Below are 22,160 nucleotides of genomic sequence, written 5' to 3' on the forward strand. Positions count from 1 at the left end.
CACCCACTTCCTGTCAAACACCCCAACAAGGTGGTACCTTAAGACAAACACCCTTTTCCTCAAGAGAAAGGTAGTGCAAATTGCACACCCAGTTCTCAGAGGGAGAAAGGGGTTCAAGTAAATCAACCTGGCCATGCTCTGTGAAGACACAAGGACCAAGGAACTAGATTTCCTCCAGAGAAACAAGTCCTGAAAAACATGGCTCACTGCCCTCTTCTCCCTGCCCTCATCCTGCATGTGCTCCCTGGCCTTCAGAAGCCCCTCACCAGGAAGTAAAGGGCACTCTGATCTCTTGGACCATGGGAGAGCCCCTCCTCAACTGCCTCCCTCAGCCTCCTCAGGACCGGGAGCTCTTGGAGCTCGGGTTCCAACAGGGGCCTTCCAGGTTGTCTGCTAGACTAGGCTGCCTCTACCAGTCCGTCTGGGGAGCCCGGCCTCGTACTTGGGCGAGCTCTCAAATGTGAGAAAACGTGAGACTCCCCGAGATGAAGGGCGGCGGGAGGGAATCGCACCCCGCAGAGCATCTCCAGGGCTGTCCAGCTGGAAAGGAGCCCTTCCACCAAGGCAGGGATCCCCGGGGGCCCCACCGTGCAACCTCCTCGGACCTGGTGGAGGCCGCACCGGGCAGTGTGACAGCTGCTAGTTGGGCGCCTCTGCTCAGGAACATCTGAAAAGTGGCTGCTCATCCAGGCCCTTCCTCACGACCGCCTAGGGCCACTTAAAGACTGCTCCGGGGCCTCCCTGAAGTCCTCCCGCTACATGTTCAGAGAGCGGGATCCCTCCCCACACACCTTCCTACTTGTCAGTGGCTTAAGGAAAAGTGCCCAGAGTGGGGCCACCGAGTCAGTGCCAAAGCCGAGAGGCTCCCAGTCACCCACCGTCCCAAGGCCACAAGTTCCCGCTTGGGGCACAAAACCAGCGGTCCAAACAGGGGAGCACTGGAACTCGGCCCCAGGGAAGCCAGCTTTTCCCCTAGCATTTCACTGTTGATTCTGAATCCTTTAGAACCCCCAGTCATGCCCAACTCTGACCCCCGTGGACCATCTGTCCATAGTTTTCTTTGCAGAGGTTCTTGAGTGGTTTGCCATTTCCTTGTCCAGTAGAACAAGACAAGAGCGGCAAGGCACCTTGGGGCCCAGGAAGGTCGAGACTGGCCCAAAGGAACAGTGTCAAGAGAGACTGCAGCCCAGGCCACCTGACTCCAAAAGGAATTAGTGCTTCCCAAGGATGACGTACCCGAATGTTAAAAATCAGACCTTCTTTTCCTCTTAATTAGGACAGGTCACTGGGTCCCTGCCCCCCTCTGAAAGTGAGAGGTTCACAAACTGACAGGGGTCTGAGAAATCATGTCACTTAACGCTTCTTGTCCTGTAGCCAAAGTGGGATCCCTCACCCCAAAACAGGCAGGGCTGGGCCACTGCACCGGGAGCCCTCCCTGTGGGGCTCCCCACTGATCTCATCTCAGCAGGGCCCATCGCTGCGCAGTAGGAACCGAACCTACTCCCTTCCTCGGGATGACCTGCCTTCCCCTCTCCCACTCCATCTTCTCTGCTGCAGGCACTGTCTCCCTTCGGAGGCCAGGCCTTCAGGCTCTGTGGGAGCTCCTCCCGCCTCCCGGCCGGCTTGTAGACACCCAGCTCTCCTCCATCTGTCCCGTAGCGATCTCCCCTTCTCCATTTCGCAGCTGACCTTCCCACACTCGGCTCTGCCCCGGCCGGGCCTGAATCAGCCTCTCCAAGTCCACACGGACTTCCTGGTTTCTAACTTTCTCCGTCCCCATCTGACTTGTCTGTCTCAGCCGCCCCCCTCCTGGATCATCTCCTTCCTTTGCTTCTGGGAGCAGGCCTTGGTCTCACTGCTGTCGTCCTCCACACCGGAATCATGACTATTACGGATATGGCGCCGCCTGGCTGTCCGGCTGGTACATGTCTTCTGGGATCCGGGGTATCTTGAACCGTTTTGGGGGGCACCAACGTATCCCGAGGGTTAAATGATCGGGGCTTCTATAGGAGACGCTCATTTACGGAGTGGCAGGAGTGGGACGGGAAGTCTAAGTGTGTAATGTCCAATTTTGTTCATGTTGTGATTGGTTTGTCAAAGAAAAATTTAACTTTTAGAGATTTATTAGGAATGGGAAAGGAGGGGTGAGGTATAGGGGGAAATTTAGGCAATGTTAAAAAAAAAAAAAAAAACTTCCTCGGCTTCTCTTAGACACTTCCAGCTCTTGCTGGAACCAACATACTGCTTTCCCAGCTCTCACTCCCAAGTCTTGCCAGAACTCCCCATCCCATCTACTGGCCAGACTCGCGACCTGGAAGGCCCTGGTTTCCCTGCCTCCTGTCTCTCCCCTGTCCTAGTCCATCCTCCACACAGGCCCCCCACATCCCTCCTCTCTGGAGAGATCAGGGGCTTCAGTTTTTCTGTCCCACTCCCCTTAATATACACTCGGCTCCATTCGCAAGGGGCTCTTCCCTCCTTTGTCCTTGTGTGGCCCTGGCTGAAGTAAACAATCAAGATGACTTGCATAGAGCTCTACGGGTGCAAAAGTACTTTGCAATAGCTCGTACTAGCAGGTGCTATTATTATGCCTATTTTAAAGATGAGAAAACTGAGGTGGCACAGGATAGTAAGTTTCTGAGATGTATTTGAACTCTTGACGGCGCCATCTAGCGGCCTCGAGAGGTAGCACCGTTAAGTTAGCATCCTTAAAGGTTCGGCGGATTCAACGCTTCCGTCGGTGGAAGCAGTCTCCCTCTCTTTCCTCTCGGTGCCCCTTCTGGGGACACTGCCTTGGGGCGGGCATTGTGAGGTGCGGAACCAAGGGCCGGAAGCGCAGGCCGAGGCAGGGACCGTTTGGGGGCCGCACTCGGGAGCGCCGGAAGTGGATTCTGAGGACCCGGATCGCCACCGAAAGGACTCGGGATGGAGACGGAAGCGGTTCAGGATTCCCGAGCAGGTGAGGATTGGGCTTGGGGTGCCAAGCCGCGGCGGGGTCACCAGAAACAGCATCTCCCCCCGTCCTCGGAGCCCCGCCCCCTCCGTCCGCAGGCGTTTATCGAGAAGCCGCGCGAGACGAAAGCTGCCCTCGAGGAGCTTCCCTTCCCCCGCCCTCCTTAGTATTTTGTCCCGAGCCCGGACCCTACGCTGCCGGCGCCTGCGCACACGGACAGGACAGGCCCGGCCCACGCAGGCGCCTGCGCACACAGGCGCACCTGTCCGGCGTTTGCGCCTGCGCAAACGGGCTCACCTGGCTTGCTTCCCTATCTTGGACTCGTTAAGTCCCCACCTAGAGCTGGACCGTGGGAGGAATGGGTTTGGGGTAGGAGGAGCTGAATTCGAATCCCAGCCTTCAGGTCTGAGTCGTAGGTTCCGCCTCTCCTGCTGAGTGTAAGCGCCCGGAGGGCAGGCTGCCTCTGGGGGAGGGGCGGAAGGAGGGGCGGCCCCGCCCAGCAGGCGTGGTCATTCCTGTTCCCCAGCAGCAGCAGCTTCTGCAGCCCCCGAGCTCGGCCTTGGAGGGGGCGCCCTGCACTGGGGGGAGCCGAGCGGGGCGCAGCCCCCTCAGGCCCCCCAGAAGCAGGGCCCTGCCCAGACCGAGGAGGAGGACGAGGAGGAGGTCCAGGAGGACCCTGGCGTCCGGGCCATGCTGCGCGCCGTGGCCGGCAGCCGCATCCCAGTGTGCAGCCAGCAGAAGGACGAGCCCGACTTCACCGAGAGGGAGAAGGTGGCCATCCTGCGCCGCCTCTACCGCGACAAGCCCCTGGTCTTCCTGGAGCGCTTCCGCAGCAGCCTCCGCGAAGAGCACCTGGCCTGCTTCCAGCATCTGCGCGGGGACTACCGGGCCGACTTCTACTGCGCGGAGGTGCTGCGGGGGGCGGCCGCCCGGGGCAGGGCCTCCCGCACCCGCCTGCGCAACCGGCGCTATGCAGCCCTGCAGGAGCTCATCCGCGGTACGGGCCCCGCGGCCCGGGACCCCCGTGGGGACGGGGACACGGAGCGGGATAGTGATGGGGATAGGGAGACGGAGCTGACCCCCCAGTGGGCCACGGAGCAGGACAGTGAGGACACGGAGGGAGACCCCCGCGGGGACAGGGTCGTGGAGCGGGACAATGACGGGGACAAGGAGCGGGATAGTGACTGAGCCGGCCCCCCAAGGGGACACGGAGCAGGACAGTGAGGACACGGAGGGAGACCCCCGCGGGACAGGGTCGTGAAGCGGGACAATGACGGGGACAAGGAGCGGGATAGTAGTGATGGGGATAGAGACTGAGCCGGCCCCCCAAGGGGACACGGAGCAGAACAGTGAGGAGCACACGGAGGGAACCCCCTTGGGGACAGGGACAAGGAGCGGGATAGTAGTGATGAGGATAGAGACTGAGCCGGCCCCCCAAGGGGACACGGAGCAGGACAGTGAGGAGCACACGGAGGGAACCCCCGCTGGGACGGGGACAAGGAGCGGGATAGTAGTGATGGGGATAGGGAGACGGAGCTGACCCCCCAAGGGGACACGGCGCAGGAGAGTGAGGAGCACACAGAGGGAATCCCCGCGGGGACGGGACAGGGAGTGGGACAATGCTGGGGACGGGGACACGAAGCAGGACAATGATGGGGATAGGGAGACACAGCCGAACCCCCCAAGGGGACACGGAACTGGGATTCCACGAAGATGGGGACACCAAGTGGGATAATGATGGGGATAGAGAGGCGGAGGTGGACCCCCGCGATGACGGTGATGGGAACAGAGACAGGAACACAGACCAGCATAGTAATGGGGACATGACAGAGCCTGGGACAGGGCCCGATGCAGGGACATTCCTACAGATGGCTGCCAGTCAGCTCTAGGACAGGACAGGGACACGGCAGCAGATACGCTGGGACAGTTTGGACCATATCAGCTCACATCTAACATCCCCCCCCAAGACAACTCCATGCCCCCAAACACAGATCGTTCACTCAATACAGTTCCCGGCTGCTCCAAGAAACCCACTCCTGTCCCAAGCTGGAGGGCTGGGGGTATTGCAGGGGAGGGGAGGGAGCCCCGCCTCTAGGCGTCCCCATCGGGACCTGTGTCCTGTTGTGCCCCAGGTGGGGAGTACTTCAGCGATGAGCAGATGCGGGCCCGGGACCCCCTGCTGTATGAGCAGTACATTGGACAGTACCTGAGCGAAGAGGAGCTGGCTGCCCGCTCCCCAAAGACCTTGGCCCCGGATGGCTGCCCTCTGGCAGACCTGCTCCTCCAGTCCTACCAGGAGGGGGTGCTCCAGCGAAGGCTGCTGCAGCAGCAGGAGGAGGAGGATGCCTGCCTGGAGGAGGACGAAGATGAAGAGGAGGAGGATGAAGAAGAGGAAGAAAGTGAGAAAAGGGTCCCCATTGGGCTGGGGAGGGGCTGCAGAAGGCTCCGGGGGCAGCCCCACCCACCACCCGAATGGTCTGTCCAACAGATTGCGGGCCTGGGCAGGAGGAAGAAGTCTGGGTCCCCGATTCAGAGGAGAAGGTCATCCTCAGGGAGGAATTCACCAGCAGGATGCACCAGCGCTTCCTGGACGGCAAAGACGGAGACTTTGATTACAGGTGGGCCCGTTGTCCCCGCCCCCAGGAACGGAGGGTCTCCTGGGAGTACTGTCCCCGAAGCAGCCCCGGGGAGGTGGGGAGCACCGGTGTTAGAGCTGATTGAAGTGGGGGACGGACCTGGAAGCATTGGCCTGGACGGAAAAGCCCCGCCCCCTCCTCTCTCCCTTTTGCTGAGGTTGGTTTCAGGGGACCACGCCCGTTGAACCCCTTTTCCCCCTCCCCCCGCCGCAGTAAGGTGGACGACAACCCGGAATTTGACAACTTGGACATTGTGACTCGGGATGAGGAAGAGCGCTATTTTGATGAAGAGGAGCCGGGGGAGGCGGAGCCAGATGAGGAGGACTAGCTAGAACCCGGACCCAAACTTGTACCCCGGGCAGTGGCCACCGGACCCCAGCAGGGGGCGCCCTCTGCCAGGCGCAGACCTCCCCCACCTGGAACATGACTGATGAGGAAGCGCAGCCTCTGGTGCTTGTGTGGGGGGCCCGGGCAGCACCCCCTCCCCGGGATCCCTCCGCCTCTGCCTCTCGGGGCCTCTCGTCGCGCGACCTCCGATCTCTGTTAATTCCCCGTCCCCAGCCTGCCTCTCCCCCGAGTCCCCTCCCCCTTCCAGGCCCCCAGTGGCTCGGGATTCGGCCGCCCCCGAGCCCCATCTTGGTCAAGGTCGCTCAGAACAGGACTGGCCTCCGAGGAACGGCGCTCGCTAGGAGAGGCCGGCCCCCGGCTCCCCTCGCGTCCCCAACCACAGCCGCAACTTTCCCTTCCTTCACTTCCTCCTGCCCTGTTTACACTCCCCAAATACTTGCAGCCTGTTATCATGGGCCCTGAGTCATCCTTTGCCTTTCCCCTCCCCTCCCCCTGGAGGGCCTTCCCACCCCTTCAGCCCAGCCCCATGGCCCGTCTGGGTGGGGGGCGCAGATGGCAAGCTAGCTGTGCCTAACGGGAGCCAGATGACCCTGGTGACTCAGCCGGCTGTGTGGGAACCCAGGCGTCCTGCCTTCCCAGGCCCCTGGCTCCCCTCCCCCAAAGGAAAAGTCAGCTCGGATTCTCCCTCCGTCCTCCCCCAAACCCTTGGGTTGGTCGGCCCGGCGCTGCAGAGATATCCGAAGCCATGGGAAAGAGACCACCTAGGTGCCTTGCCCTCCCTTTCTCCCCTTCCAGTGGGGCTTTCCTACTGAGTCACGGGGGGAAGTGGGGTGAGTAAGGACTGGGGAGACGGGCCCCACCCCTCCTGCCGGGCCCCAGGGGTCAGGGACAAAGTAATGAGGGCCCAAGCTCGGAAAAACCTGCACCAGTGGAAGCACAAGGGCCAAGGTGAAGCCCCAGCAGCTCCGGTCCCGAGAGCCAAAGGGGGACACTGAGGCAGAGGACCGCACTCAGAAAACCCAAGCCAGGCTCAGACTAGTAGCACAGAAGGCCGGGGAACAGGCCTGGGGACTGAGGGGGGGGGACCCCGGTCTCGGCGTGAGCCTCCCTGCAGTTCCCCTGGGGAAATGAAACGGCCCCGGACCATTGGGCTTCTGCGATCGCTTGTCCCCCGGTGGCTCCAACCTCCCACCCCGACCCCGGGGCCGGGCTGGGTGATTCCCGGCAGAGGATGACTGGTGTCCCACGCGGGGCTGGGGGGTCGGGGGTCGGTCAGTCTGTCTGTGTCTCTCCCCGTGGGGGTTACGGGAGTGAGTCTGCGTCTGCGTGCTGGGCCAGGCCCTGTCTCGCCCACGGCCCTGGAGTCAGAGAAAATATTTGTGTTCCGGGCTGCCCCCTGCCGCCCCCTCAGGGACCCAGGCATCCCAGCAGCGGGGCTCTGCCTCTCCCCTCCCAAGCGGGGAGAAAGGAGTCGGGGAGAGGCGGCCCCCCTGCCCAGGATCCCCTCCCCAGGGTATGTGCCGGGTAAACACAGCAGGCCCGGGGATATTTATACAGTGGGCTGGGCTTGGTGCCAACGCCCACCGCAGCCCCTGCCCGCGGGCGCCCGCCTGCCACCGTGGCAGCAGAGAGGCCCCAGGGAAGGGGGAAGGAGGGGTGGGCACACAAACGCACACCCCAAGCCACAGACAACACAAAACACACCAGCTGGAGGGAAAACACCCAGGCTCCAAGACACAAACACACCCACTCAGATGTGAATGTGCACAGACTCGGCCGGGCCGCCCTGACCCCCCTCGAGCCTCTCACACGCGCTCGCCCGGGGAAGGAGCCGGGCCGGGAGGGGGCAGGGACAAGCCCTTGTTTAAGACCAGGAGCAGAGACAGGAAGGGTCCCTACCGCCCTCAGTTTCCTGCCCCTGTGGGGGCCGGACAGGAAGCCACGCCGGAACCCAGCCGTGCCCCCCTTCACTTCCCTCCGGCCCCAGCCTCAGGGGAGGGACTCGGGCCTTTGGGGGAGCAGCCACCTTTCCAGCCCTCCTCCTTTCCCCCTCCCCCACCCCCCAGCCGCGAGCAGCTTCGGGCATGGGGCAGACGTGCCCTGACTTAGCCTGACCACCCAGCCGGGGGCCCCTGGCAGGCACGAGCCAGGCGTGGGGCAGGGCCCCGGGTGCGAGATGGGGAGGGAGGAGGGGCTCTGGAGATGCCAGGGTGGCACACAAAGGGGTGGGGCTTCCCCCCACCCACCACCTCTCCCGAAAGGGGAAGGTGCTTAGCTGCAGTTTCTCGGCTGTGCTGGGCAGGGCGGGCACCCCCGAGGCCCAGCCCCCTCCTCTTGCCAGCTCACTGGGCATCCCTGGCCCGAGAACTCGAGCCCGGGGGCAGAGGGAGCGGCTCGGAGGAGGAAAGAGGCGTCCGGCCGGGCTGTGTGTGCACATGCACACGGCCGGGCTCCCTCGGAGCCTCCATGTTGCCGCGGTGACCCCGGTTTGGCGGCCCTTCCGCGGGGCGGCCCTTGTGGCACGGCTGTGGCTGCTTCTCGGCAGGGGGCTCTTCACGGGTCTTGGGCCTGCCTGTTCCCCTTCCTGGCCCATCCCGAGGCCCGAGGAACCCCCAACCCCCGACCCCGGCAGAAGTAGCTTCAGAGAGGAGCCTGGGCCTCGGCCTCAGTCGGGGGATCCCTCAGCCCCCAGACTGGGGAACAAGGAGCACAGGGAAACCCGCGGGGGGTCGGGCACAGAGATGGGCACCACAGATGGGGGAAAGATGCCAGAGAATGCCGGAGGCTGAGGAGGCCGAGATGCGTCAGGAGAGGCTCGTTGGGGATGGAGGGAGCCCGGAATAAGGAAGGCAGACAAGTGGAGACGTGCCCCCAGCTCCTCATCCCAAACAGCTCCCGTTCCCTCAATAACACACAGATCCCAGTTTCTCTCTCCACCTTTAATCGGCCCCCAGGGGGTTGGGGTCCGGGTGGCCTTTAAATACCACACAACCCCCCCAGGCCGGGTCCCTCTCCCCCTCCCTTAAGGGTCCAGCTTGGGGAGGAGTGGGGGGAAGGGGGCCGGGCCTGCCGGGGGGTCCCCGGGGATCAGGGCGGGGGTCTCAGCTGCACTTGCAGGAGCGGACAATCATGTTGGACAGCTGCTCCACCTTGGGCTTCCGCCCCACATAGTAAACGATGGGCAAGGGCTCCAGGGCCTGGGGCACGCAGCAAGGGTTGACCGAGGCCCCCGGGTTGTGCTGGTTGTAGAGGGCCAGAACCTGCAAGGAGAGAGATGAGACATGGGGCTCCCTGGCCCCCCGGCCCTCGCCCCCTCCCCCGGCCGCAGCAGCTCACCTTGCTGTACTGGTTGTCCAGGCTCCAGATGTAGGGACAGGGCCCCAGGCAGAAATTGGCGTGATAACCTTTGGGCTCATGGATCCACTTCCAGCCCAAATCTTTGCGAAAATCGATGTAGAGCTGCCGGACACAGCAGTTCTTCTCCGAGGAGCTAGAGGGAGGGGGGACAGTCGAGAGCGGGCCGGCGGGGTCGGAGAAAAGGAAGGGGGCGACCAAGGGGGGATGAGAGGCCAGGAAGTCAGGGGTCAGAGAGGGGGGAGCAGAAGAAGCGGTCGGAGAAGGGAGAAGCTAGAGGTGGGTGCACGGGAGCAGGGGGACAGGTCATTCTCACCTGAAGCAGTAGTCGGTGTCCAGGGCCCTCCGGTTCCTGTGGGTGTGAAGGTTCTGGGCCCTGTCCAACGGGGTGGCCATGAGCAGCAGGAAAGGACGGTTCTGGTTCTGAATAATGCCCATGTCTCCGCGGACGTTGTTCAGACCTGACGGGGGAGGCAGGGAGGTGAGCCCAAGGCCACCGGGCTCCGTCCTGACCCCGGACGTTAGCCCCCAGACCAGGCACTCACCACTAATGTCCATATGTAGCTGGGTATCCTTCTGGTCACACGAGCAGTGGGCGCTGAGGCGGAAGGTCTCCGTCTTTTCTGGGAGCCACGAGAAGAGGGGGAGATGAGGTGGGGGCGGACAAAGGAAAGGACAGGGCTGGGGGCCCCAACCTGTGGCCACCGAGTCCCCAAAGGGCGGAAAGAGAATTGCCACAGGGAGGGGGGGTCTCCGTTCTCCCGGGGATTAGCCCGTGCTTCGCTGGGACGTGTGGGGGCCCAGCTCCCCGGGCTCGGTTTCTCAGCACAAGCTTCCCTGGCTGGAGCAGCCTTCCTCCCGGAGCAGCGCCTCCCTCCGCCTTCCCCACCCTCACCTCTGCTGCTCAGCCACTGGTACACCACACTGGTGACATCAAAGGACAGCCACTCCACGCTCTGGCTGGGCCGCACGCGCTGGTTGGTCAGGTAGCGCCAGGAGCCGTTGCCAAATTTCTTGGGGAGGGCAGAGGGCAGTGAGGGGGCAGCCCCGGAGGAGCCCCCGCCAGGCCCTGCCAGCCCCCCAGGCCCCAGCGGCCGGGCTCACCTGATAGAGCTCCACGTGCTGTTCCACTGTAGACTTGGTCTTCAGCATCCGGAGCTCAGCTCGAGACAGCAGCGTCGGGTCGGGCACGGCTTCCCGGAGCTCCGAGATGTTGAAGTGGAAGTAGACGCTATGGGGGATCTTCTCAACATCTGGGGGACAGGGCAGGACAGCGGTCAGGGGGAGCTGGCCTCGCCAGCCCTGGCCAAAGCATCTCCGGGCCTGTCTCGCAGAGAGGCGAGGGATGCCCGAGGAAAGATGGCAGAGGCCGGGGGCCCGTCCTTTCCCCGGAGCTCCCCTCTTTCCCTCCCCCTCTGCTTCCTGATCCGGTGCCCTCGCCCGACACACAGACCACCCCCCACCCCCAAACAACCCTCCTGTGGCTGAGCCATTCAGAAACCACAGAGCCAGTCCCTGGGTGGCCCGAGCCCCAGGGAGAGCGAGGGACCAGAATGTGGGGGGAGAGTGGGGGCTGGGGTCCAATAGGAACGCAGGCTTGGAGGGGGATGATGGGACATCAGACTCTTGCAGGGTACTCGGGGAGGTGGAGGAGGTCTAGAAAATAAGTGATTTGTCCAATGTGGCGTGGGTGGGTGTTAAGTGGAAAAAGCTGGGGCTCCTTGACTCCAAACCAGGGCTCCTCTGCTTGGGGGGAGGGGGTGTGGAGAGCAAAGAGAGGAGCCTGGATGGGGAGGGCGAGAGAGAAGCAGCGGGACGGGGGAGGGGAGAGAGGGAGCGGGATGGGGAGGGGAGAGGGAGAGAGCGAGGTGGGGAAGGGGAGAGGGAGCAGGAAGGAGAGGGGGAGACAAATGCGGAGGAGCCCGAAACGCAGGAGACGGGACAAAAGGCCAGACAGCGCCGGAGCTGGAAGGGCTCATCCTGACCCGCCGCCCATAGGAAGTGGGCGAGTAGTTTGGATTCGAACCCAAGGCTTCGGCCTCTAAAGCAGGCACTTTCTGAGGATGAGGAAGGAGACGGGAGAAGGGATGGAGGGGGGGAGGGGAGAGCAGGATGCAGAGAAGGGGACCGGGAGCCGGGCCCGGGTCCGCGGCATCGGAGGAGGCGGGGCGGAAAGCGGGCAACCCGGGCAGGAACCTGCCGCGGCTCGCCCTCCGGCCCCGAGGTTCCAGCCGCCGATTCCCTGCCCCGGGGCCACTGGCGGGAGGGAGGGACGGGGGCTGGACTCCGGGGTTTCCCGGCCGGCAGAGGGACGCCCCGCCCACGGCGTGTGGCCGCCCTCGTGGGTCCGGCCGGGGCTCCCCCGTTTGCCCGAGCGTGCGGGGCTCGGGCTCCCCGATGCCCCCCTCCTCGTCCGCCTGGAGCAGCCCTCCCGAGGCACGCGGCCCTCCCCCAGGCTGTCGGCGCCCCCTCCCCCCAGGGGCTCACCCGGATTCTGGGGCAGCATGAGGACCCGGGTGACCTCCTTGGCGTAGTAGTCGGTCTCGGCCTCGGGCCCCGGCTCGGCCACGCGGTCCCGGGTGCTGTTGTAGAGGGCGAGCACGGCGTCGGGCAGCGGGCCCGGGGGCACGTCGCCCGGGCTTGGCGGGCTGTCCAGCCGCAGCTTGGACAGGATCTGCCCGCGGATGGCCTCGATGCGCCGCCGCTTCACCAGCTCCATGTCCAAGGTCTTGCAGGTGGACATGGCCGCAGCCGGGCGCGGCGGGGCCAGCAGGAGCGCCAGCAGCGGCACCAGGGCAGCCGCCGCCGCCGCCCGCAGCCCCGAGGGCGGCATGGAGGAAGAGGCGCCCGCGGCGGCTGCTCTGGCCTCGGGGCCGGCGGCCAGGGGAGGGCTGGGGTCCCCGAGGGAAGGGGGGATTTAAAGCTCTTCTGGGAGGTCTGCTGGAAGGGGAGGGTGTCTGAGACTGAAGGCGGGGGGCACTGAGGGACGAGATCCGAGATGCGACTACTGGACGCCGGGGGTGAGAACTTCGGAGACTGAGCTGGGGGCCAGGCGTCCCCGACTGTCCGGAGGGCCAGAGGGCCGGGGTCCGCGCGGCTTTTCCTGGATTCGGGGATGGGCTGCTGGGGGCGAGGGACCAGAGGTCCCGCGGGGAGGCGGGAGCGGGCGGCTAGGTCCGGAGTGCCCGGGGCGCGGTGGCCCAGGCTCCCGGGGGCAGGCAGGGCGCGCTCCGGCTCGGCCGGTGAGAAAGTCTCAACTTCTGGGCAACAAGTCCCGTCCCTCCTCCTCCTCCTCCTCCTCCCCTTTCCTCCCCTCCTCCCGGCGGCGGCGACGGCGGCGGCGGCGGCTCCTGCGGCTGCTCTGGAGACAGCGGCTCCTGGGCCCCCGGCTCCTCCTCGTCCTTCCTCCTTCCTCCCGCTGGGGCCGGCGGCCCGGGCTCCGCTAGAGCCGGGGGGGTCCCGGCCGGCCCCAGGGGCCCCGCATGGGCCGGGGCGGGGCTGGGCTACGAGGCTGTGGCGGTGGCTCCGGGTGAGACGGCGCGGGGGGCGCCCCCCGGGAACGCGGCTCCGGCTCGGGGGTGGCGGAGGGCAGGGGCAGGGGGCGGGCGACGGCTCCGGCGGGGCAGCCGGGTTCGGGCTTCGGAGCTTTTTGAAGCGGCTGCGGCCCCACCCAGGAAGCGCGCGCGGGGGCCGGGGAGGAAAGGCGGGGGGAAGGAGGGGAAGGAGGGAGGGAGGAAAGCGCGGCTCCCCCCCCCAGCTGCCCAGAGGCCGGGGGCTGGCGCCCCTCCCCACGCCGGCAAAGGGGGGCGGGGTAGGAATAGCGGGCTGGTCTAGGGGCTCCCCCCACCCCCCGCGGCTGTCTGCCCAGGCCCTGGCCACAATGGGGAGGGGCCGCGAAGCGCCGGGAGACCTCGCCCGGGGCTCTCCCAGCCGGATTCTGTTCCTCCAGGAGTGGGGGGCCAGGGATTCCCCTCACAACTGGAGCGTTTGGCCTCTCACTGGCCCCGATTTGGCACTTCCCCCAACGCCCCCCCCCCATTCAGACACCGCGGGAGGGGCTTAACCTCCGATCCGAGGTTGCTTGTAGGAAAAAGGTCAGGAGGAAGAAATTGGGGAGGGGGGGAACCTACGGGCTCATCCCCCGGGACCCCAGCTGAAGAGTTCTCTGGGGGCAGAAAGACCCCGACTTAGAGCCAGAGCTTCACTGGGGGTGGAAAAAGCACCCGGAGGGCGGAGAGAGACCAGTCTAGATTATTGGGAGGGGGGACAAGGCTGGGGGGACATAGGGAGAGGGGCTCAGCAGCCATAGACCCCAAGGAGACAGGGTTCAGGCCCAGGGACACCCAGAGGTTGCTAAGGGAAGAAGTACAGGAGGCCAGAGGCCCAAGAAGGAAGATGGAGGCCAGGAAGTAGGTTTAAGGAAGGTGGCTCTCCAATGGCTGGAGCCCCCCACCTTAGGCAGGTGCCTTTTCCTTTCTGGGCCTCGGTTTCCCCATTTTCCAAAGAGCAGAATAAATGAGACCACATCGAGAGTCAAAAAGGCTCCTTTTAACTCACACACTGGGGTTCAATCACTCAAGGTGCCGTCCCTGGACAACCCCCCCCCCCAAAGGACCAGACTCGGGGCTGAGGCCGTTTCCCTTTAACATGAGGGGGGGACTGCGATGTCTGCTCTCTGTAGGACTCCTGGATGTACAATTTGTGCATTTCCTTCATGAGGTCACCCCCACTCACACGGACACCCCTGGAAAGCCTCTTGGTTTCTTGGCATCTCCCGGGGCTTCCTCAGCCCAGCGCCCGGCCCCCAGAGAGAGCTCAGGAAGTGTGCGGATTGACCGCTGAGGGCAGGAGTCTCGGACGGACAGAGAAGGGGACAGGAGGAAATGAGACCGAGCTTGGGAGCCCGCCCAGGTGCTTAGCACTCCACCCCATAACGGGAAAAGTTTCTCAGGATCACGGCCAGCTCCAGGTGCACGGTGCCCCCTGCGGCCGTGTGGAGCCTGTAGCGGTCGGCGCCGGTGTAGACCACATCGCTGTGCAGCAGCTGGGGCCCACCACCCACGAAGGCCCTGGCCAGCTGCTCTCGCCAGCCGCCCAAGGGGCGCCATGTCACACAGTGGAGGCTGTGGATCCCGGGGCTGCTGGGCACGTGGGAGAAGCCGTAGCCGGACAGCTGGCAGCGGCCGAAGCCGTCCTGAGACCACACTTGCAGGTGGAGCCGGGGCCAGCCTAGGGAGGGGAGGAGGGCCTTGGTGGGCCAGCCTCCCCTGCTTTTGCTCAGATTGCTGCAGCCACCCCTTGGGTCTGCCCCAGCCCTGGAGGGCCTCCCCCCCCCAGGGATCCCCATCTCCCCACTAAGAAGTGACCAGTCCGCCTCAGCCCTAATAAACAACAGTCTCTGTCTCCTTTTCTTTGTCTTCAGTCTTTTGGGGGCCCAAGTGGGATTCCCAGCCCCTCCAGGGAAGCCTATAGGCAGAGCCAGCCCCCCCAGTCCTGGCCTGGGCTCCCCTCCAGCCTGAAGGACTGCTCACCTGGCCCATGTCTGGGAGCCGCCCCTTCCAACCCCGGGGCCCCTGCCCTTACCCTGAAGGCCTTTGGTGGCAAAGTGCAGGTCAATCGGGTGAGACCAGTAGGCCATGCTGCCCAGCTGGGGAGTGTCCACCTGGGTCTGGCCTTCTCGAACACCTGACAACAGCTTCCAGGCCCCACCTGCCAGTTTGGAAGGAAAGAGGCACTGAGGAGGAGAGGAGGGGCCCTGAAAGAGCCCGGTCAAATCCTGGCCTCAATGGCCTAAGTAGGCCTGGGCTCCTACTGCAAACCAGCTTCTTGGGGAGAACTCTGGGGCCTTTGGCCTCTATTTCCTAAGCAAGTCTGCTCAGAAAGGCTCAGAAAGTCTGGTCAGCAGGCTCCTAGTGGGACCAAGAACTCTTCCCTCAGGCTAAGGGTTGGACTCCATGCTCACAGCTGGGGGGGCTGGGAGGGGGGAAACCTGGGCCTCTTTGGAGTGGAAGGACCCCAGCACCTGCCCTTCTATCCCATGCTCCCACCCATTCTGTCAGCTGTATAGACAAGGAGGGCCAAAGTCCCTATTTTGGGGGTCTCAGCAGATAACGCTAGGTTGCCCCCAATCTCTCAGCCGTATAGACAAAGAGGGCCAAGGTCCCTATTTTGGGGGTCTCGGCAGATAACGCCAGGTTGCCCCCAATCTCTCAGCCGTATAGACAAGGAGGGCCAAGGTCCCTACTTTGGGGGTCTCAGCAGATAACGCCAGATTGCCCCCAATCTCTCAGCTAATAGACAAGGAGGGCCAAGGTCCCTATTTTGGGGGTCTCAGATAACGCCAGGTTGCCCCCAATCTCTCAGCTGTATAGACGAGGAGGGCCAAGGTCCCTATTTTGGGGGTCTCAGATGACGCCAGGTTGCCCCCAATCTCTCAGCTGTATAGACGAGGAGGGCCAAGGTCCCTATTTTGGGGGTCTCAGATGATGCCAGGTTGCCCCCAATCTCTCAGCTGTATAGACGAGGAGGGCCAAGGTCCCTATTTTGGGGGTCTCAGATAACGCCAGATTGTCCCCAATCTCTCAGCTGTACAGACAAGGAGGGCCAAGGTCCCTATTTTGGAGGTCTCAGATGATGCCAGGTTGCCCCCAATCTCTCAGCTGTACAGACGAGGAGGGCCAAGATCCCTATTTTGGGGGTCTCAGCAGATAACGCCAGGTTGTCCCCAATCTCTCAGCCGTATAGACAAGGAGGGCCAAGGTCCCTATTTTGGGGGTCTCAGATGACGCCAGGTTGCCCCCACATTCGTACCTGTATGGATACCCCACTTGCAGAAGAGGCTGTCTTCAGAAAAACCTGTTGCCCCAACGATCTGACCAATGACATGGACCTCGGCCATGGCCCCGGGAGTGGACAGCTGTCAGAGGCCCAGGAAGGAAGCCCTGGAGTTCAGTGGCCGAACCCGGAGCCGGCCTGGGGCATGTCCCTGGGGTTTTGTTCCCGGCCGCAGGTCTGTTTCCTCATCTGCAAAATGAATGCGTCCTGACTTCAGCCGGGAGGCTAAGTGGACAGAGACCAGACCCAAACGAACTCCTGAAGATCTGAGTTCAAATCCAGCCTCAGACACTTCCTAGCTCTGTAATCCTGGGCAAGGCCCGGCCTCTGCATGATAAAATGGGCGCAGACCTTCCAGAGTCGGTGTAAGGTTCAGTACAAATATTTTAAAGCGGTTTGCAAATCTTAAAAAGATACATATGTATGTGCAAGTATGTATACACATGCGGATACTATGTATCTATATATGTATATAGGCTGTTAACGGAAAACCCATAACCCTTCCCATCGCCTTGGCCCCGCCCCCTCGTCGCCATAGCTCCGCCCCCTACTTCTAAATAGACATGCGCAGTACCGCTGCAGCGCCGCAAAATGCTCATGCCTCCAGCCCCCACGCAGGCGCCGTTTCTCTGGCAAGCTCCCGCACTACTCTACGGAAACGCGTCTCCGCGTCTCTGGACACCCGGCCCCTGTCTCCCCCGCCCCTAATTCACCCGAGAAGTCTGAAAACTTGGGGACCGTCGGCAGACTCGGCGGCTTCCGGGGCCTGCTCCGGCTGTTGCTCTGGCAACAGAGGCTCGCAGTCTTCCCTCCGCGGCATTCGTGCCTGCCCCAGCACCGCTGATTGGCCGTCGGAGGGGAAATGAGGCCGGACAGTAGATATCTCCCGCCTTCCCCTCGTGCGCGCCTTGCGCACCGCTGATTGGGCCTCAGATGAAATGGGTGTGCCAGTAATGAAAGCGCTCCTTTCCCTTCGTGTGTGCCCGCCCAGCCCGCTGCTGATTGGTCTTTGCGGAAGGTGATGGGGAGGGATTAAAGTCTTCTCCCTTCCAAGGTCCCTTGCGTCCATCCCATTGCTGGGCTCCGATTGGTGTGTTCCTTAGCATCCAGGGCGGGACCACGTCTAATAGGTTCTCTTCCCCTCTCACGAAATGGTTCAGCAGGGAAAATAATACCCGGGTGCCATATTGAGTGTGGCAAGTAAGGTGTTGGTGTGCGGCCATGTTGAGTGTGTCGTTCGGCTTTATTCTCCTTACTATTCCAAATAAACAAGAAGAAAACCCAAGCCTCCCACTTATGGTAAAACCACATTCTTCCCATATAGCACCTGTCAGCCCTGCTGGAAACCGCTTCTCCTCAACGTAGCCTCAGACGCAGAAATCCAATCCAGTTCATGCTGACTCCCTACTATGTGCCTCTGGTAATGCTAAATAATTGTCTACTTGCTAGACAGCGGAGCCGCGAGGTCAAAAATAAAGCAGTCCCTGCGCTCAAGACAGGAAAACGTCATTTGGCTGCGGGATACGACAGAGAAATCAATAAGTTTCTTTTTTTAATCAATCAGCATGCATTTAAACGTCTGATGTGTCCAATTAAGTATCTGATGTGTTCTAATGTATGTAAGGGTCTAATTAAGGGTCTCATAAGATGTTAAAAGGACAAAAATGAAACATGAAACCAGGATCAGAGATTTTTTTTTTAATAACTTTTTATTGACAGAACCCATCTCAGGGTAATTTTTTACAGCATTATCCCTTGCACTCACTTCTCTTCCGATTTTTCCCACTCCCTCCACCCCCTCCCCAAGATGGCAAGCAATCCTATACATGTTAAATAGGTTACAGTGTATCCTAGATACAATATATGTTTGCAGAACTGAACAGTTCTCTTGTTGCACAGGGAGAATTGGATTCAGAAGGTAGAAATAACCCGGGAAGAAAAACAAAAATGCAAACAGTTTATATTCATTTCCCGGTGTTCTTTCTTTGGGTGTAGCTGCTTCTGTCCATCATTGATCAACTGAAACTCAGTTAGGTCTCTTTGTCAAAGAAATCCACTTCCATCAGATACATCCTCATACAATATCATTGTCGAAGTGTATAATGTTCTCCTGGTTCTGCTCATCTCACTCAGCATCAGTCCATGTAGGTCTCTCCAAGCCTCTCTGTATTCATCCTGCTGGTCATTCCTTACAAAACAATAATATCCCATAACATGCATATACCACAATTTACCCAGCCATTCTCCAAGTGATGGGCATCCATTCATTTTCCAGTTTCTAGCCACTACAAATAGGGCTGCCACAAACATTTTGGCACATACAGGTCCCTTTCCCTTCTTTAGTATTTCTTTGGGGTATAAGCCCAATAGAGACACTGCTGGATCAAAGGCTATGCACAGTTGGATAACTTTTGGGGCATAATTCCAGATTGCTCTTCAGAATGGTTGGATTCGTTCACAACTCCACCAACAATGCATCAGTGTCCCAGTTTTCCTGCATCCCCTCCAACATTCATCATTATTTTTTCCTGTCATCTTAGCCAATCTGACAGTGTAGTGGTATCTCAGAGTTGTCTTAATTTGCATTTCTCTGATCAATAGTGATTTGGAACACTTTCATATGAGTGGTAATAGTTTCAATTTCATCCTCTGAAAATTGTCTGTTCATATCCTTTGACCATTTATCAATTGGAGAATGGCTCGATTTCTTATAAATTAGAGTCAGTTCTCTATATATTTTGCAAATGAGGCCTTTATCAGAACCTTTAACTGTGAAGATGTTTTCCCAGTTTGTTGCTTCCCTCCTAATCTTGTTTGCATTAGTTTTGTTTGTACAAAATTTTCTATTTTGTGATCAGTAATGGTCTCTAGTTCATCTTTGGTCACAAATTGCTTCCTCCACAAGTCTGAGAGATAAACTATCCTATGTTCCTCTAATTTATTTATAATCTCGTTCTTTATGCCTAGGCCATGGACCCACTTTGATCTTATCTTGGTATATGGTGTTAAGTGTGGGTCCATGCCTAATTTCTGCCATATTAATTTCCAGTTATCCCAGCAGTTTTTATCAAATAATGAATTCTTTTCCCAGAAGTTAGGATCTTTGGGTTTGTCAAACACTAGATTGCTATAGTTGACTATTTTGTCTTGTGAACCTAACCTATTCCACTGAGGATCATAGATTTTTAACAGGTCATTTGCCTTCAGGGACTTTACATTCTGCTGGGGGATTGCAAGTGCCAAGACAGATAACATGGATGGATAGGATGGCTAGAAAGAGGTTTTGATGGAGGGAGGGATGGATAAATAGGTGTCTGGATGGATGGGGGGGGATAGATAGATAGATGGGTTTTTAGATGGATAGATAGGTGTTGGATGGATGGATGGATGGATGGTAGATAGATGTTTGGGTGGGTGGGAAGATAGATGGACCAGTTTGGATGGATGGCTAGATAGATAAATGTTTGGATGAATAGATGAGTGAAGAGATGTCTGGATGGGGATGGATGGATAGATAAATAGAATAAGTGTTTGGTTGGATGGGTAGATAGATGAGAGTTAAATGTGGATGGATAAGTAGAGATAGATCATAGATCTAAATATGGGTGGATGAATAGATTAGATAAATATAAATACAGAGAGATGATATCAGCAGATAAATAGATAGGTAGGTGTGGATGGAGAAATAAATTAGAGCTAGATAAAGGTCAGCTCTGTCTGAAGCCACTTGTTTCAGCCTACACCTATTGTTTCTCCCAACAAAATCTTCTCTCTTTTAATGCTGGGATGGCCTCTGGGCATTTAATTGAAAGAGAGTTCCCTGAGGTCATCTCATGTGGGATTTCCCCCCCCCCCACTTCCCATGGAGCAGTTGGGGTTAAGAGACTTGCCCAGGGCCACACAGTTAGGCAGTGTTGAGTGTCTGAGGTGAAATTTGAACTCAGGTCCGCTGACTTCAGGGCTGGTGCTCTATCCCCTGCGCCACCTGGCTGCCCCATGTAGGGATCATTTTAAAAGGTCGTGCTACTTGGCATGGAAGAGTCCAGCAAAGAGGGAAGGAAAGGATGGCACCTGTTATGGAAAGACAGGACGATGAGGGGGGAGGAGGGGGGAGAAGCAGCTGGCGCAGCCAGGCCGGAAGTCTAGAACGTGTGGGCCCTGACAGGCTTCCTGAGGCTGGCTATCAGTGAAGCTCATCGAGCCCAAATCACTTGGGTCTGAAATAGGAGGAAGGTGAATTTGCTCCTCATTTTCCCTCATATTAAAACCGATTCCAGACCTGCTGCTCTGGGATTCTCCTTCCGGACCTTTCTCTTTTTAATTTAGACGCTGCAAAGCCCTTTGATCTGAACAACGCTCTGAATTTCTGGTGCAGTGGGGAAGAGATTAAGGGCCTGTGGCCATGGGGGGCCTGAGCTGCGGCATAAAGTCTGCGTTGCCATAGATACGCTCGTCATTTTTTGGTTACGCACACCGCTAGATGACGGTGAAAGACGCAGGAGAGATGCAGGGACCAGGCGGGGCTCTTTCCTCCCTGGACGTGCCCAGGGCCTAAAAAGAATCCAGACAAGTGGAGGGGGGTGAGGCGGGGGAGGGGGGCAGCTGGGCCTTAAGCTCGCTCAGTTCCGGTGGGCGGATTTCCACTAACTGCAGCCCACTCATGCACAATTACTCTGGCCCTTAGCTCAGGCCTTCAGCTGCCACCTGGTGGCTGACGCAGACATAACACCTGCCTTGGTGCAAGTGTAGAACAGCTATTGCGCCAATGTCCATGCCCTTCACCTCTCAAAAGGAACCGGCATCTGGGATGGCCTCTGGGAAGAACGAGGGCATCCATCCCTGGGGGATTTATAAGGGAAAATGGCCAAAAAAGAGGGAAAGGCAGAGGGGGAGGCTTTACACAGGGAGGGAGGGAGGCGGGCCGGGGGGAGGGGGGACTGCGAATGGGCCGCTTTGGCCAAAATAGAATGAAAAAGAGTCCGGGAATTAAGTGTGGAGAGGGAGACGGGAGGCAGTTCGCAAATAGCAGGCGAATGGGGGTTTGGGTGGATGCGGGGATGGGTCGCTATCTGGAGGGATAGATAGAAGTTTGGATGAGTGAATGATGGATGGATGGGTGGGTGGGTGGAGTTTTAGATGAATAGATAGAGGTTGGATGAGGGATAGATTTTGGATGGGTGGGAAGATGATAGATGGAGATGGATGGTTGGATGGGTGGATAGATAGGTATATGGATGGATAGATGTTTATTTTTTAAAGCGGTTTATTTTTAAAACATATGCATAGATAATTTTTCAGCATTGACCCTTGCGTAGCCTTCTGTTCCAAATTTTCCTCTCCTTCCCCCCACCCCCTCCCCTAGGTGGCAAACAATCCAATATATGTCATACATGTTAAAATACACGTTAAATCCAATATATGTAAACATATTCATACAATTCTCCTATACAAGAAAAATCAGATCAAAAGGGAAAGAAAATGAGTAAGAAAATAAAATGCAAGTGACCAACAACAAAAAGAGTGAGAATACTAAGGTGTGGTCCACACTAAGTTCCCATAGTCCCCTCTTTAGGTGCAGATGGCTCTCTTTATTACAAGACTATTGGAACTGGCCTGGATCATCTCATTGTTAGAAAGCGCCATGTCCATCAGAACTGATCATCTTGTTGTTGCTGTGTTCTCCTGATTGTACTCATTTCACTCAGTATCTCCAGGCCTCTCTGAAATCATCCTGCTGGTCATTTCTTATAGAACAATAATATTCCATACCATTCATCTACCATAATTTGTTCAGCCATTCTCTAACTGATGGGCATACACTCAGTTTCCAGTTTCTTGCCATTACAAAGAGACCGGCCACAAACATTTATGCCCATGTGGGTCCTTTTCTCTCCTTTAAGATCTCCTTGGGGTACAGGCCCAGTAAGAACGCTGCTGGATCAAAGGGGATGCACAGTTTGATAGCCCTTTTCCAGATTGCTCTCCAGAACGGTTGGATCTACAATGCATCAGTGTCCCAGTTTTCCTGCATCCCCTCC

General features: G+C 59.2%; 3 protein-coding genes across 4 annotated transcripts; 1 reads left to right on the forward strand and 2 right to left on the reverse strand.

Annotated features, from left to right (window-relative positions):
* The first annotated feature begins 1,956 nt into the window (after positions 1–1,956).
* Positions 1,957–6,383, forward strand: CCDC97 (coiled-coil domain containing 97). Of its 2 annotated transcripts, none has more exons than XM_051989249.1 (5): positions 1,957–2,956; positions 3,477–3,947; positions 5,083–5,349; positions 5,439–5,568; positions 5,800–6,383. In XM_051989249.1, the coding sequence occupies exons 1-5, from the start codon at positions 2,923–2,925 to the stop codon at positions 5,912–5,914; spliced, it is 1,017 nt and encodes a 338-aa protein (XP_051845209.1). In that variant the 5' UTR covers positions 1,957–2,922; the 3' UTR covers positions 5,915–6,383. The 2 variants fall into 2 exon arrangements, with proteins under 2 accessions (XP_051845209.1, XP_051845210.1); XM_051989250.1 differs by having other exon boundaries at positions 3,480–3,947.
* Positions 6,384–8,858: 2,475 nt separating this feature from the next.
* On the reverse strand, positions 8,859–12,553 carry TGFB1 (transforming growth factor beta 1). Its single transcript, XM_051989248.1, has 7 exons — positions 11,776–12,553; positions 10,393–10,541; positions 10,184–10,301; positions 9,834–9,911; positions 9,605–9,749; positions 9,271–9,424; positions 8,859–9,194 (listed from the first exon to the last, which is right to left on the reverse strand). The coding sequence occupies exons 1-7, from the start codon at positions 12,119–12,121 to the stop codon at positions 9,036–9,038; spliced, it is 1,149 nt and encodes a 382-aa protein (XP_051845208.1). The 5' UTR covers positions 12,122–12,553; the 3' UTR covers positions 8,859–9,035.
* A 1,263-nt stretch (positions 12,554–13,816) lies between these two features.
* On the reverse strand, positions 13,817–17,002 carry B9D2 (B9 domain containing 2). The gene is made up of 4 exons (XM_051989256.1): positions 16,836–17,002; positions 16,099–16,311; positions 14,872–14,997; positions 13,817–14,517 (listed from the first exon to the last, which is right to left on the reverse strand). The coding sequence occupies exons 2-4, from the start codon at positions 16,184–16,186 to the stop codon at positions 14,204–14,206; spliced, it is 528 nt and encodes a 175-aa protein (XP_051845216.1). The 5' UTR covers positions 16,187–16,311; positions 16,836–17,002; the 3' UTR covers positions 13,817–14,203.
* Between the last annotated feature and the right edge of the window lie 5,158 nt (positions 17,003–22,160).

Source organism: Antechinus flavipes, chromosome 3 (genome assembly GCF_016432865.1).
Source record: "Antechinus flavipes isolate AdamAnt ecotype Samford, QLD, Australia chromosome 3, AdamAnt_v2, whole genome shotgun sequence".
Lineage (NCBI taxonomy): Eukaryota > Metazoa > Chordata > Mammalia > Dasyuromorphia > Dasyuridae > Antechinus > Antechinus flavipes.